Below are 13,311 nucleotides of genomic sequence, written 5' to 3' on the forward strand. Positions count from 1 at the left end.
ACAGATAACCATTAACTGGCACAGTCTCTCAACTACTCAACAACTGGCACATTCAGTTCATCACAGATATATGATAGCAAGGATAAAAAAACAAATAACATACATATCAACATATGTACAATTACAAAAATCTATTCAATACTCTTTTATGTAAAAAATATTACCTTTTTCAATAAAGCCAGTTTTTTTTAATTATTTTGTTGGCAGATAAAAAAATCAATTATACTTATTTTGATTATGTAAAATATTTTGAGTGAAAACATTTTTAATTGTCAACAATTATTTTTGTTACTTGTAAATGATATTTAGTTTATACGGTTATGAAAAAAAAAATCAAGTTATTATGTGCTACGGCAGATTTCTGTTCCAGAGTATTATACAGGTATATTATGGACATAATTTTATCTCAGCTAGGCCATACAAAACTGAGGCATTTTGTTTTTAGTAATTCAATAACTTTTTGGTTTTTATAAATTTTATTTGTGAATTTCAGTATTTGTTCATTAGTAACTGTAAAATATTTCAAATTTAAAAAAGTAGGAAAAAAAAAATTATGAAGGTGTTTTTAAAATGCTTTTTACATATATAACAATAAATTTTTTTTTATATTTCTTATTATAATATATATTTATACATACATACTGTTGTATTTGTTTAAGCTGCTCTTTTGAGCTTCAATAACTATTAATTACTACATACTACTTTGTGTAAAAGTACTTTTTCAATGTACTTATGTTTTGCTAAGATATAAGAAAAATATTTTGGTAATCATATTAATCACAATGTATTAATTTGATACTTATAAAAACTACAGATTATGCACTACTTATTATTATAGTATTTTAATATCACACTACTTTATTATTATAGTATTTACAATGTATGAGAATTGTAGTCAGTAAGGTAAAAAAATTAAGAAGTTTTTGTGAATTGTGACAATAAAAGTGGCCTGTCATGGGTAGTATACAAAAAAATTGATTGAGTAGGAAAACAAAACCTCAAAGTTGATAAAATACTGCTGTGGCTACTCTGTTGGACTTGAAGAAAGTTGAATCGTCACCGCAGTCACATCCACCGGTGGGGAAGAGCTAGTCCCATCATCAATTATTACCGCAGGCTCAGCGAGAATATCAGGTTGTAGGGTCAGAGTCGGAAGAATGCAGCCGATGTTGTGTACTTCTTCTTCTTTCTTCTGCAGGCCGGGTGTTTGAACCTGGTCGATATGATCCACATCATGGATGGACCCGTTGTTAAGCTGCTCCGTGGTGTGACGCTGTTTTATGTCGACATCTGCCCCAGGGGGTGGCGAACCTGTGCCCAGGCTGTCTGTGACAGCAACCCGGCCTGTGGGGTGGGAGAGCTGTCTCTTGTAGGGCTGCTGCTCCTTGACGGAGCTGGCGTCCATACTACAGCTGGCCATCAGCATTCTGTTGGAGGGCTTAAAGGGCAGGAGGGTCTGAAGCGGCTCTGAGAACCCTCTCGGACGACTCGGACTTCTCAGTTCATTATGGTGAGGGCAACTCGGTAAAGCTAGCTCAGGTTTTTTGACATTATCAGCGACATCTGGATTGAGATTCTCTGCATAGTTGTGACATTTCAAATTTAAATTTTTTATCAGATGACCGCTGTTGCTGATGACCGTAGGGTCGTGTGTCGTATCTGGGATCTGTGTATTCTGGTGATTATTTGTTATGTCACATGCTGTGGTTTCTGTGTTCACTTTGTCTAAGGAAGTCTCTAAAGCACTGCCGCTGCTGTTTGAAGAGTTGAGATCCACTGAAAACACTGCACCGCCGTTAAAACTTTGTGAAGACGCTACACTATCATCTGCCGTGAGCTGGCCAGCATCACTGGAGTGTCCAGAACTTCTCTTAGCATCCAGCTGACCAGTGGGCACAAATCCTGTACTTGTTTTGGGAGCTCGCCCAGCCGCCACCCCCAACATCCCAGGATTGTGAGAACCAGTCGCTGAGGCAAGTTCTTCCAGTTTACTGGCGGCCGCCTCAATAAGATTTGAACCGTTACAAGACGTGTAATCAGAACTTGCGTGGTCAACATGATCCTTCGCACTACTTGCACTGATTGTCCTGCTGGCTGATCTCCTAGGCTTCGACTCAACGGCCATTACATCACAGCTTGCAGCCTTCTTGACCTCTGAAATAAAATCCACCCCTAAGGTCCTCCCCGAGGCAGACACGTCCCCACTCAACGACTTCCTGACGCCTTCTGATTCCGTCTTAGCTCTGTCCCGCTCCCTGAAGCTACCACCACGACTGCGGGTGCCCCTGAAAGACCGGCGACTGATGTTGCTGGCGTTGGATGATCGGCTACCGTGTCGACTCAATCTCTCAGAGGATCTGTTCATGTTCCTGACAAGATCAGCGCTACTCTCATCTCCAATGGGTGTATCTCTGGCAAAATAAGGAAATGTGTTTATTGTTTTATAACCATATGTTATACAATTTGATTATTTACATGTGACACCATATAACTATATCAAATACAACTTGCTGTATCTCTAAATGAGAAAATGGACAAGCTAGAACATAACAGGACAAATAAAAAACACACATAAAATCTACAAGACTTTTACAATATCACACAACCATACATGGGACAGCGTGGCCTAGTGGTAGAGCACTAAACTGCTAACCAGATGGTCTTGAGTTAGATGCTGGGTAGAATGCTGGTTCAAGTCAGTTGAGTCTACCCAGCTCTAATGGGTACCTAACTCGTGTTAGGGAAACTAGAGGCAGCTGACCACATTATGCCTTCATGTGCTGAGGTCACAGAAACAGGTGAACTCTACTTCACTAGGAAAATCAGGTTCAAAAAAGGGAACATTTATAGACAACCATTCTAAAAGTACAAAGAAAAACTCACACAGAACTTATGACAGTTTTACACTATAACACACTCGTACAAATAATACAAGACCCATGACAGTTTTAAGCTGTAACACAACCATACGAATAATACAAAGAACAACTCACATGGAGCCTATGACAGTTTTATGCTGTAACACAACCATACATATAGGCCCCTAATACAAAGAACAACTCACATGAAACCTATGACAGTTTTACACTGTAACACAACCGTACGTATAATACAAAGGACAACTCACATGGAGCCTATGACAGTTTTACACTATAACACAACCATATATTACAAAGAACAACTCACATGGAGCCTATGACAGTTTTACACTGTAACACAACCATACGTATAATACAAAGAACAACTCACATGGAGCCTATGACAGTTTTACACTGTAACACAACCATACATATAATACAAAGAAAAACTCACAAGGAGCCTATGACAGTTTTACACTGTAACACAACCATACATATAATACAAAGAACAACTCACATGGAGCCTATGACAGTTTTACACTGTAACACAACCATACGTATAATACAAAGAACAACTCACATGGAACCTATGACAGTTTTACGCTGCACAGAGCGCATATACTGAATATGCTCCTGCTCAAGCGTGATGATACACTTCTGGATCTCTGCTATGGTGGAGAAACTCTGCGAGGGGTCATCAATGTTGGAACCCAAGCCTTGAGGTTTGGTCACAAGGTCCCCTGCATACACCGCCTGTCTGCCACAAATTTCTAAACAAAATTGTGGAGGAGAAAAAAGCAGATCATGAAACGAACATTCAATGGTGTTGTCTGTCAAATGGTTGCTGTTAATTATTGAGACCCACAAATTATAAATATGAAAAATTATTGGTTTCATTGAAATGTAAATTAAAATAAGCTGGCATATTCTAGCAGAGAAATTTGCTGCTTTTTCGTGAGTGATTGGAGTGACAAAAGAAATAATAAAAACAGTTAAATAATTATTTTTTTAAAGTTTTATGCCAAATAACTAAAGTAACTAAAAATTAGTTTAACCCTCAAGTAAATGAGAAAATTATAAACAAAACTGAGGTTGATAAAAAAGGATTTTTTTTTTTTATTCTGTGGAAGTGTATAACGAAAACAAAAAAAAGTAAGAACTCAACAAAAGCTGTGAGCCGACACAGGAGCCAAAATAAAACAAACTGTGAGTTCTACTGTGATAGCCAACTTACCAAACTTTGACACAAAAAGCTACTAGCAAAGCAGTCTTGGGAAGAAATTTTTAAAAATGTACACACCTCTTTGTAGTTACACATTTAGTGGATTGGTGTAGAGGTTATCTAAGTTTCAGTTAGTCAGGGAGGAAATATATGCTAGCACTTACCAGACATATTTGTATTGATTCAGTTAAGTTTTTTTGGAAATTAATAGAATTTTAATGACCCTAAAAATGAAACAAAAAATATCTCCTTTGAATGGAAAATATTTTAGTTTATTTAGAAAACATTGAGAATGCCTTTATAGCAGAGTTTTTTTTTATCGATTCCACTGATTTTGAAATCAATTTTAACTAATGTTTAGAAAATATTTTCTAATAGACCAAGAACATAGTTATTTTACCCATAGTAAGTATACAAACAACAAAAATAACAATAAAATAAGTTGAAAATAATCAGCTATAAACTTATATTTGTACATATTTTTAATAAAAGAAGTTTCAGTTTTTTAATGTAATATTTGACTGAAATATAAATATACATAAATTACTACATACTTTTCAAAATATATAAATAATATTACTAGGTACAGTTTCACTAAAATATGATTTGGTGTTATAGGTATAAGATATTAATTTCCCATCTAAATACAGAAAAACTGTCATTTAATAAAACTCAAGAATGAGTATATAGCAAACATACAAACCTGTATACTGATGCAATATGTTCATATGTCTAATACATAAGGGTACTCACTTCTACAACAACAAGCTATTGTTAATTTCTATCATCTTTATTAGACAGGAACAAAATTTCCATCATGCTATTTTTTCCCTTGAGTTAATCAAGCAATGAAAACTAATTAATATTAATTTGACAGACAAGGGGAAGACACCAAGTTACTCCCTGTTAAGATGTATTGCTAGATTTTAGTTGTAAAGAAGTGTTAAAATATTTTCGGGTCAAATTATTTAACTGTTAGAAAAGTTAAGTATCTGTAAAATCCACAGGTGTTAAATAGCATTGCAGTATCTTAAGTGCAATTTTTTGTTTTTTATTTAAACAAATATTTATTCTTCAAGGAGTTAGGTGATAAAGGGATATATAATTCACTATTTCATTAGTTTATGGGTGTATTATTAAGGGCGAAATTCAGCACTTTTCCACTGGGTTTTGTAAACAAGTTTCCAAATTAATCAAGCGCAATTTACTAAAGTAGGATTGAACAAGAGTGTGTAAAATACTGCAAGCTGTAAGCGCACACAACAGAAGTTACTAATGTAGAACAACACCAACCTTACCATCATATTCTATATCTTCAGCATTCACATAGCCTGGAAAATCAGGGTTTTTTTTAGTGGGGGGAGATAAGATGTGTCTGAGTTATTCAGTCGCTGGGGAGGTCCTTTGCTGGTTAGAGCAAATGATTGCTGGCTACTAGACCTTAAACTGAAGCCAACAGGGATGTCTTGGGAGATTGCAAAATAATTAGCCAGGAATCAGACAAAATGGAAGGAAATGGTGGAGGCCCTATGTTCCATAAGGAGCAAAGAGGACTAAGTCAGGTAAGTCAAGACTTTAAAGTAATTGGAAAAGTTAATCTGGGGGGGGGGGGGGGGGGGGGGGCGTGGGGGGATAATGAACACCCACATACAGCCACAACCTGAACTCATAGTGGAATAAATAAAAAAAACAGTCAACATTTAAACTAGGAGCAACATAGATATGAACCAGTCATTTTACATATTCGTAATGGAAATTTGTTTTGATCTATTTCAGTATCTGCATAGATAGTATTTTTCAGAACAAGCACTACCAAGGGGCCATACATTACAGCAATGTCCAAGTAAAAATAATAAAATAAATCCTTCACATACTGCACAAAGTATTGGGGACTACGGGGCATGTTCCTACAGTCCTATCAAACCTAAAGAGCTTAAACACTTGACAAAAATCAACTCTGTTGGATTAGAAAGATATCACACCACAACCAGCGTCATGCCAGACTTACATCTGTGACCCCAAACCTAGAACAAACGTGCATTAAACAGTTCAGAAAGTCCTAATCAAATATTGACACATTTTCATAAATAAAGTATCACAGGTAATAATAAAAATATGTTCAGAAGTTTAATTAGTCTTCTATGTGTTACTGTATTTTATATAAAAACTTATATTGATATAAACCGTACATTAAAATGTGTGTACACAACAAATGTTTAGAATTTCAGAATTTTCAGCCTTTTAAAATTTTATCTGGCAATGTTATTGTAAGTAATAACATCGGTGTAATATATTGTTATGAAAATAGATCTAAGACTTGCAACAAACTCTCCACAATCCCTAAACCATGAACATCTAACTGAAGGCAAATATACATTCTACAGACTACACAACACAGTCAACACACCTTCCTTTTGAACCATAAACTGTTGAAATAAAAAGAATAAAGCTGACATAGATTGTGTCTGGTTTCAAGTGTATGTCAATACATATGGTTAGATATATCCAAACAACTGCTCTCTTCATTATGTGACACTGACATACTATTTTATGACTAATTAATGAAGTGGCAAGTCGTTAGTGTCTATTTGTCAAGTGTGGGTATTTTCTCATTATCGTTAGCCATTTTGTGTTCTGAAAGCCTTATTCTTGTAAGTAAATTATCTTTTCATGTGTAAGTTATTCCCATTCACCATGCATACTTCATAGCCCTCACAGGTAAAAAGAATGCAATTTTAAAAAATATTTTTTTTATATTGAAAGTAAGTCTTGTGACCTATTACAAGACAAGAAAATCCAGAAGAACATAAGCATAAGGATACATAAGTTGAATAAGAAAAAGTGTAGAGATCATAGTGCCAGTTAATAACGATGCTAAATACCAATTCAAAAAATTATAAAAAGTCATTATTTGATATATTTTTCAATAGATAAATATTCCCATTTTAATATGTTAACATTTAACAAAAAAAAAAGAATTAGCATATCAGTGAGAAATGTCATGAAATGAACATCCATTTCTAGTTCAACCATTTAGAAAGTTATTAGAAGAAAAAAATATTTACCTTGGAGTTGATCTAACTGATCAATTTCTGCCAGAAACAGCGAGTGTATTTTCTCTACTTCTCTGTCTGAGTCTATGTCAGGCTGGATGTCCGTCAGCTGTAGGCCATCTGTGACTGGGGTACACCCTAGGGTTGAATGGTCTGCTGACTTGCAACTAGAGTGTGAACAATGAAGAAACTGTTCACCTAACATTGAACCTCTTTGATTAAATGTATTCACAATACACCTTTCACGTAACTAAACACCTCTATAGTAAAATGTAAAATACATAAGAAATAAAGACACCTTACAACCAACACCCCTATGATGACCTCACATAACTCATCTAAGTCTATAGTAAAATGTATAAGCAATAAAGACACCTTTCATCCAACACCCTTTTGATGAACTGGATTATCAATACACATGTGGGGATAAACATTTCTCAAGAAATATTTTCTAACTTGTATAACATAAGAACAACAATGAATTGGGTGTATTATGTATAGCTGGGGAAAAAAGATACTATTTGGTGATACAATTAGTGGACAAATTCCAAAAGTATCATTAGTATCACCAATTATACAAATGGTGATACAATTAGTGGACAAATCCCAAAAAGCCTTACCATAGCCAGTGATTCTGAACAAAGGCTGCAGGGTGGTAAAGCTTGTGTCTGTTCTTGTTACTTTTACAAATGTTCATCAGCAAATCCAACCTATAGAATATTAAGTTTTATCATAAGCAACACATATAAATGTTCATCAGCAAATCCAACCTATAGAATATTAAGTTTTATCATAAGCAACACATATAAATGTTCATCAGCAAATCCAACCTATAGAATATTATGTTTTATCATAAGCAACACATATAAATGTTCATCAGCAAATCCAACCTATAGAATATTAAGTTTTATCATAAGCAACACATATAAATGTTCATCAGCAAATCCAACCTAAAGAATATTAAGTTTTATCATGAGCAACACATATAAATGTTCATCAGCAAATCCAACCTATAGAATATTATGTTTTATCATAAGCAACACATATAAATGTTCATCAGCAAATCCAACCTGCAGAATATTATGTTTTATCATGAGCAACACATATAAATGTTCATCAGCATATCCAACCTATAGAATATTAAGTTTTATCATGAGCAACACATATAAATGTTCATCAGCAAATCCAACCTGCAGAATATTATGTTTTATCATGAGCAACACATCGTTTTCACTATACAACCATAAAATGTAAAATATCAACAAAGTTCAATATATCTCTATCTACTCAGTTGTGTGCCAGATTTACATTTTAACAAAATTTTAGGTCATTAAATCACTTGAGCTGACATTTTAACTTGTGTTTACTTCTTGCAGTTTTTCGTGTAGTTATATATTATTATAGTATCTTGCATTTTTATAAGTACTTGCAAAACAACTTGTTTTTTAAGTTTCAATATATAAAAAATTAAGTAGGTGCAAAAATAATGATCTAATCCATGATTTGAGTATAATATGGATGTACATTCTTTGATTATAAAAAAAAGTAATTTAAAAAATATTGTAAATATTAATCATCTCAAGTGAAGTGTATAGTTTCTCAATGAGAAGTATTTATTTTTTTTCTCGTATAAAATTAAGTACATTTTATCACATAATTGTATACCAGACAAAAATAGTTGTAATGAATTGCTATTCAGAATTAATTTGAAGTAAAGGTTTATAAGTACATTTTATCACTTTAAAATGACATGAAAAAATAATCTTTTAGTGGAGTAAGTACAGGAGAAAAAAATAATTAAAATAATTCTGGCAAAACAAGGGAAATTATTCTAAGTTTAAATAGATAAGTGCAAAGAAAAATTAAAATAGGAAACTTGTAAATTCTAAACCTAAATAATAACAATGTTTGTTTCTATAAGAGTCCCTTTAACAGTTGACAGCCCTTTATCAATTTCATGGCTATGATAAACTGGGAGTATGTGAACAATGGGTGGGCTGGCTGTAATGTCTTCCAGCATACAAAGTCATCTCCCTTTAAATTCTTGAATTTATGCTTATCAGCAACATAAGAAGCAAGTTTTATGTGTAAAATAAAAGTTGTTTTAAAAGCAAGTTTTATGTGTAAAATAAAAGTTGTTTTAAATAAATTCCTTACCATTCTTTTTCCTCCACACAATTGTTTGCTTGGATGTACAGGGCAGACTTAGCATGAACCACTTGAAACATCTGAAACAATATTACATTATTAAAATCATCGCTCACTCACTGGCAAAGAGCAGAGCCACAACAATGTTTAAAACGTCAATGTAGTTTATCAATCACTTCAACCACCTAATTTTAAGTCAAAGCAAATAATTGCTAGTAAATATTGCCTTATTACTAAAGAATTTAATAAAATAAGTATTACAAGACATAATTTCTCACTGAAACTAATTACTCTATCAGCAGAAAAAAATCAAGCTTACATATTTTAACTTGAAGGAATCCTCTTCCAGCCTCTCAACTGCCAGGATTTCTGTGATGGGGATCTCAAACAGAGGTTGTTTATCACCTGGTAGAGGACAGGGTTTTAACAACTTTATTTTAATTAAGCTTAGGCATAAATTACATTTTTAACAACATCCAATTTACTATACAATACACTGGGCCAGTAACCATAGTGTTGTAATTTGGTGGCAAAAAAATATCCCAAGTAAACAATGTGTTATGGGACAGCGTGGTCTAGCAGTAGAGAGCTGGACAGCTAACCCCTAAGTCTCAAGTTTGAATCCGGGTTAAAATCAGTATATTGTCCCTAAGTCCACCCAGCTCTAATGAGTACCTAACTGACGTTAGGGAAAGTAAAGGCAGCTGAGCATAGAGCTGACCACACTGTCCCTTCATATGCCGAGGTCACAGAAACAAGTGAACTCTACTTCACTTGCCCCATAGAAGGTCAGGTTTGAAAGTGAATTTTTTAAAAATAATTTTAAAATCTGTTATTCTGCAATCAAATTTTTTTACAAAAAACAAATGTAATATCTAACTTAAATAAATAAGAACATATTGTGCAGTTTTCATTAAGTTTGATCCTCAGAACACAATCTATTACTGGTTATATCAATCTCAATCAAATGTTTGAGGAAACCTTATCAACAAAGATCACTAAAAAAATATTAGGGTATCAAAACAACAAAATATCAAGTGGTTACAAAAAACATGTACATACCTTTGTTCTTTGAATACGATAAAGCTTGGTTGGTAAGACGGAAAAATCTCTTCTTAAAGTTTTTCAAGCCAAACTTTTTTCTACCTTGTGCTCGTTTAATCATAAAGCTGAAAATAAAGGTGTATATATTTAACACAGCTGAGTAGAATGATGATGGGATGGTGTGGTTGAATGGTAGAGTATATGATTGCTGAGCCAAAAGTCTTGAGTTCGATTCTGGGTTCAAGTCGCTAAAACATCCCTGAATCCCACCCAGCTCTGATGGGTACCTGACTCACATTAGGGCAAGTACACCCTTCATATGCCAACGTCACAGAAACAAGTGAACTCTACTTCATTTACCTCAGGGACCTTCATGTTCAAAGTGAACTTAACTTTTAGTGTAATGATTGGTGGCTACAAACTGGAAGCTGTTTAGTAGCAACACTTAAAGGAACAGCTTGGTCTAGTGGTAAAACATTTGATGGCAACTCAAAAGTCATGAGTTTGGAACTTAAGACAGTAGGTAGATTGTAATCCAAACTCCCTTCACTCGCAGGTAGTTGTATGAGTGAGATTAATGTTGGATTATCATAAGTTAAGCTCCAGTCTGCCAGGCTAATGAACATTTATTGTGAGGTAATGACCATGTAGGTAAGGGACCAGCTACTATTGAGTCAAGCCATTTCAGAATAAACAGAGAACCTGGCTTTGAAAAGACCAAACTTCCTCAGAGAAACAGGTTAACTTTCTCTTCAGGTTTGCGATGGTTTTTTAAAATTACAATGTGTTCAGATTAACACATAATTGGAATTTATAAGCAAGAGAGAACATCCAAGTCACTTACGCTTCCTTAATGACTATAGGGGCTTCAATTCCTCGAAAATGTGGACCGGAACTAGATGATATGATGTCTATGAACTGGATTTTTAAAAAGATGTGAAAGAATTAGTACGTATTAGTGTCTAGTTAGTTGTACTTTTAAAATCTAAAACATTCAACTAATATTTCAGAAATTCTTGTAAAACAACTGCAACAACATACTAGAGATGCACAGATTATGTTGATGAAATGGAACGGAATTAGAATACACTAACATTTAAAATCAATTCTGATATGTGAAAAACTCACCATTCTGACATCACTCTGGAAAGTCTTTGGAAACATTGCATACAGTTGTGCCATATACTCCTCTTTCATAATAAAACTATTCTGTAAAAAAAAATTGGAAGTTAAACTCTGAGGGTATTTTATAATTAAATTTTTTTTTAAATCTTATAATTTATTTTAAATACATTCAATTGTATTTTTGGGTATAGTTTTTAAATCAAACAACCTGTTCAGTTAAAACTAATAAGATCGCATTTGTTTTGAATAGCGCCACTCTGCCACAACACTCTACCACACTATGTGGCAAGCAGATAGATCATATTTAGAGTCTAAAAAGCATACAGCGATTGAGGGGGAGGCATCAATATAAGGTCCTGTCTAAGTGATACTGAACCAACTTGAATGTGTGACCTAATGACGGTCTTAATGCCATTACACTAATACATAACACTCATATCTAGTTGAGACTGACCTATGAGCTAATGATGGTCTTACATTAAACTAATACTTAACACTAATGTCAAGGTGACACTGACCTATGACCTAATGATGGTCTAAAGGTCATTACTCTAATAAATAACATTAATGTCTAGGTGAAACTGACCAAATTTGAATGTATGACTAATAGATAGACATTACACTAATTCCCATCGCTGTGATGTCTAGGTAGCTCTGACCATGACACTGTCACAGAACATCATATATAATACCTGGGTTGGTTTAGCCATGTCGACATTGATTTTTAATTGTAGTATATCATGGCAAAATAGGTGGGGCCAGCCAAGCCAATATTAATTTTTAATGGTAATTTGTCATGACAAAGTGGGTGGGGCTATCCAGGTCTATATTAATTTTTAATTAAAATATGTCATGTCTGAGTGACAGGGGTGTGTTGTATAGAGTATTGGATATCCAGCAAAACAGTCACACAACCGCATACATTATTTACTATAATGCCTATTATCAAAGCACATTTGCTGATTAACTACTACAACAACAAATGAATATAAAAAGTGGAACTTACTTTTTTGGAGCTAATGTAATTCACTAGACCAGAGATCCCTTTTGAAATGAGAGTTAGGGTTCTTTGAACAGATGCATCCTTTTGAGTAACAAATAAATAAAAATATAAAGCTTCACATTATTGCAGCTGAGGTATCAAGATTGTATTAATATTAGTACCATAACTGAAATCCCAAAATTAACTCTAAACTTTAACAGTGATGCTGGCAAAACAAAATACCTCTGTATATTGTTTTGTCCTACTATTATAGAACCAATTTATATTTAGTGAACGGATAATTTTTAAAACAAAAACGTTCCCAGTTGAAAATGCAAATAGCACATGATTATAAAATTAAAAAGTTGAATCATTAAGATTTCAGTGTACTGATTCACGCGTGACCTTTAACCCCCCGACCCCAGGGCCCAGACTTACAGGTGTCTCTGTGTGCAGCTCAAACAAGCCTGGACCTAGGATGGCTGCTGTGAAAAACCTCAGGAAGACAAAACTGGTCACAGCGTGGTAACGAACAGCAGCATTATCTGGAGAAAACATTTTAAACTGCTCAAACTACCGCTATAATCAAGTTAACTAATTTAAGGATACGATTAATATGCTCTAATATCCTCAAATATCCGCAAGTATTTACAACTGGCATGTAATATACAATTTCGTGTTACAGCTGCCTAAAAAAAGTTAAGTAAAAAAAATGTCCCTTTTTTAATCTGACGGTCAGTGGGGCAAGTGAAGTAGAGATAGCTTGTTTCAATGACTTCAGCGTATGAAGGGATAGTGTGGTCGGCATTATGCATAGACGCCTTTACTTTCCCTAAAGTATGTTAGGTACCCATCAGAGCTAGGTGGACTCAGGGACGT

At 34.2% G+C, this 13,311-nt stretch overlaps 1 protein-coding gene across 1 annotated transcript in view; it reads right to left on the minus strand.

Moving 5' to 3' along the window:
* Nucleotides 1-1,024: 1,024 nt before the first annotated feature.
* The window catches only part of LOC131946947 (ras GTPase-activating protein 3), a 40,280-nt gene continuing 27,993 nt past the window's right edge, over nucleotides 1,025-13,311 (minus strand). The window contains exons 13-24 of the mRNA XM_059308004.1: nucleotides 12,871-12,977; nucleotides 12,457-12,534; nucleotides 11,454-11,534; nucleotides 11,170-11,243; nucleotides 10,344-10,450; nucleotides 9,601-9,686; nucleotides 9,291-9,361; nucleotides 7,754-7,843; nucleotides 7,146-7,300; nucleotides 5,379-5,411; nucleotides 3,439-3,628; nucleotides 1,025-2,411 (exon numbers count right to left, since the gene is read on the minus strand). Coding sequence (XP_059163987.1) covers nucleotides 1,025-2,411; nucleotides 3,439-3,628; nucleotides 5,379-5,411; nucleotides 7,146-7,300; nucleotides 7,754-7,843; nucleotides 9,291-9,361; nucleotides 9,601-9,686; nucleotides 10,344-10,450; nucleotides 11,170-11,243; nucleotides 11,454-11,534; nucleotides 12,457-12,534; nucleotides 12,871-12,977 — 2,459 coding nt within the window. The remainder of the gene's footprint in view (nucleotides 2,412-3,438; nucleotides 3,629-5,378; nucleotides 5,412-7,145; nucleotides 7,301-7,753; nucleotides 7,844-9,290; nucleotides 9,362-9,600; nucleotides 9,687-10,343; nucleotides 10,451-11,169; nucleotides 11,244-11,453; nucleotides 11,535-12,456; nucleotides 12,535-12,870; nucleotides 12,978-13,311) is intronic.

The sequence above is a fragment of the Physella acuta genome, unplaced genomic scaffold (genome assembly GCF_028476545.2).
Source record: "Physella acuta isolate Inbredline_101_S28 unplaced genomic scaffold, ASM2847654v3 ptg000577l, whole genome shotgun sequence".
NCBI classification, from domain to species: Eukaryota; Metazoa; Mollusca; class Gastropoda; family Physidae; genus Physella; species Physella acuta.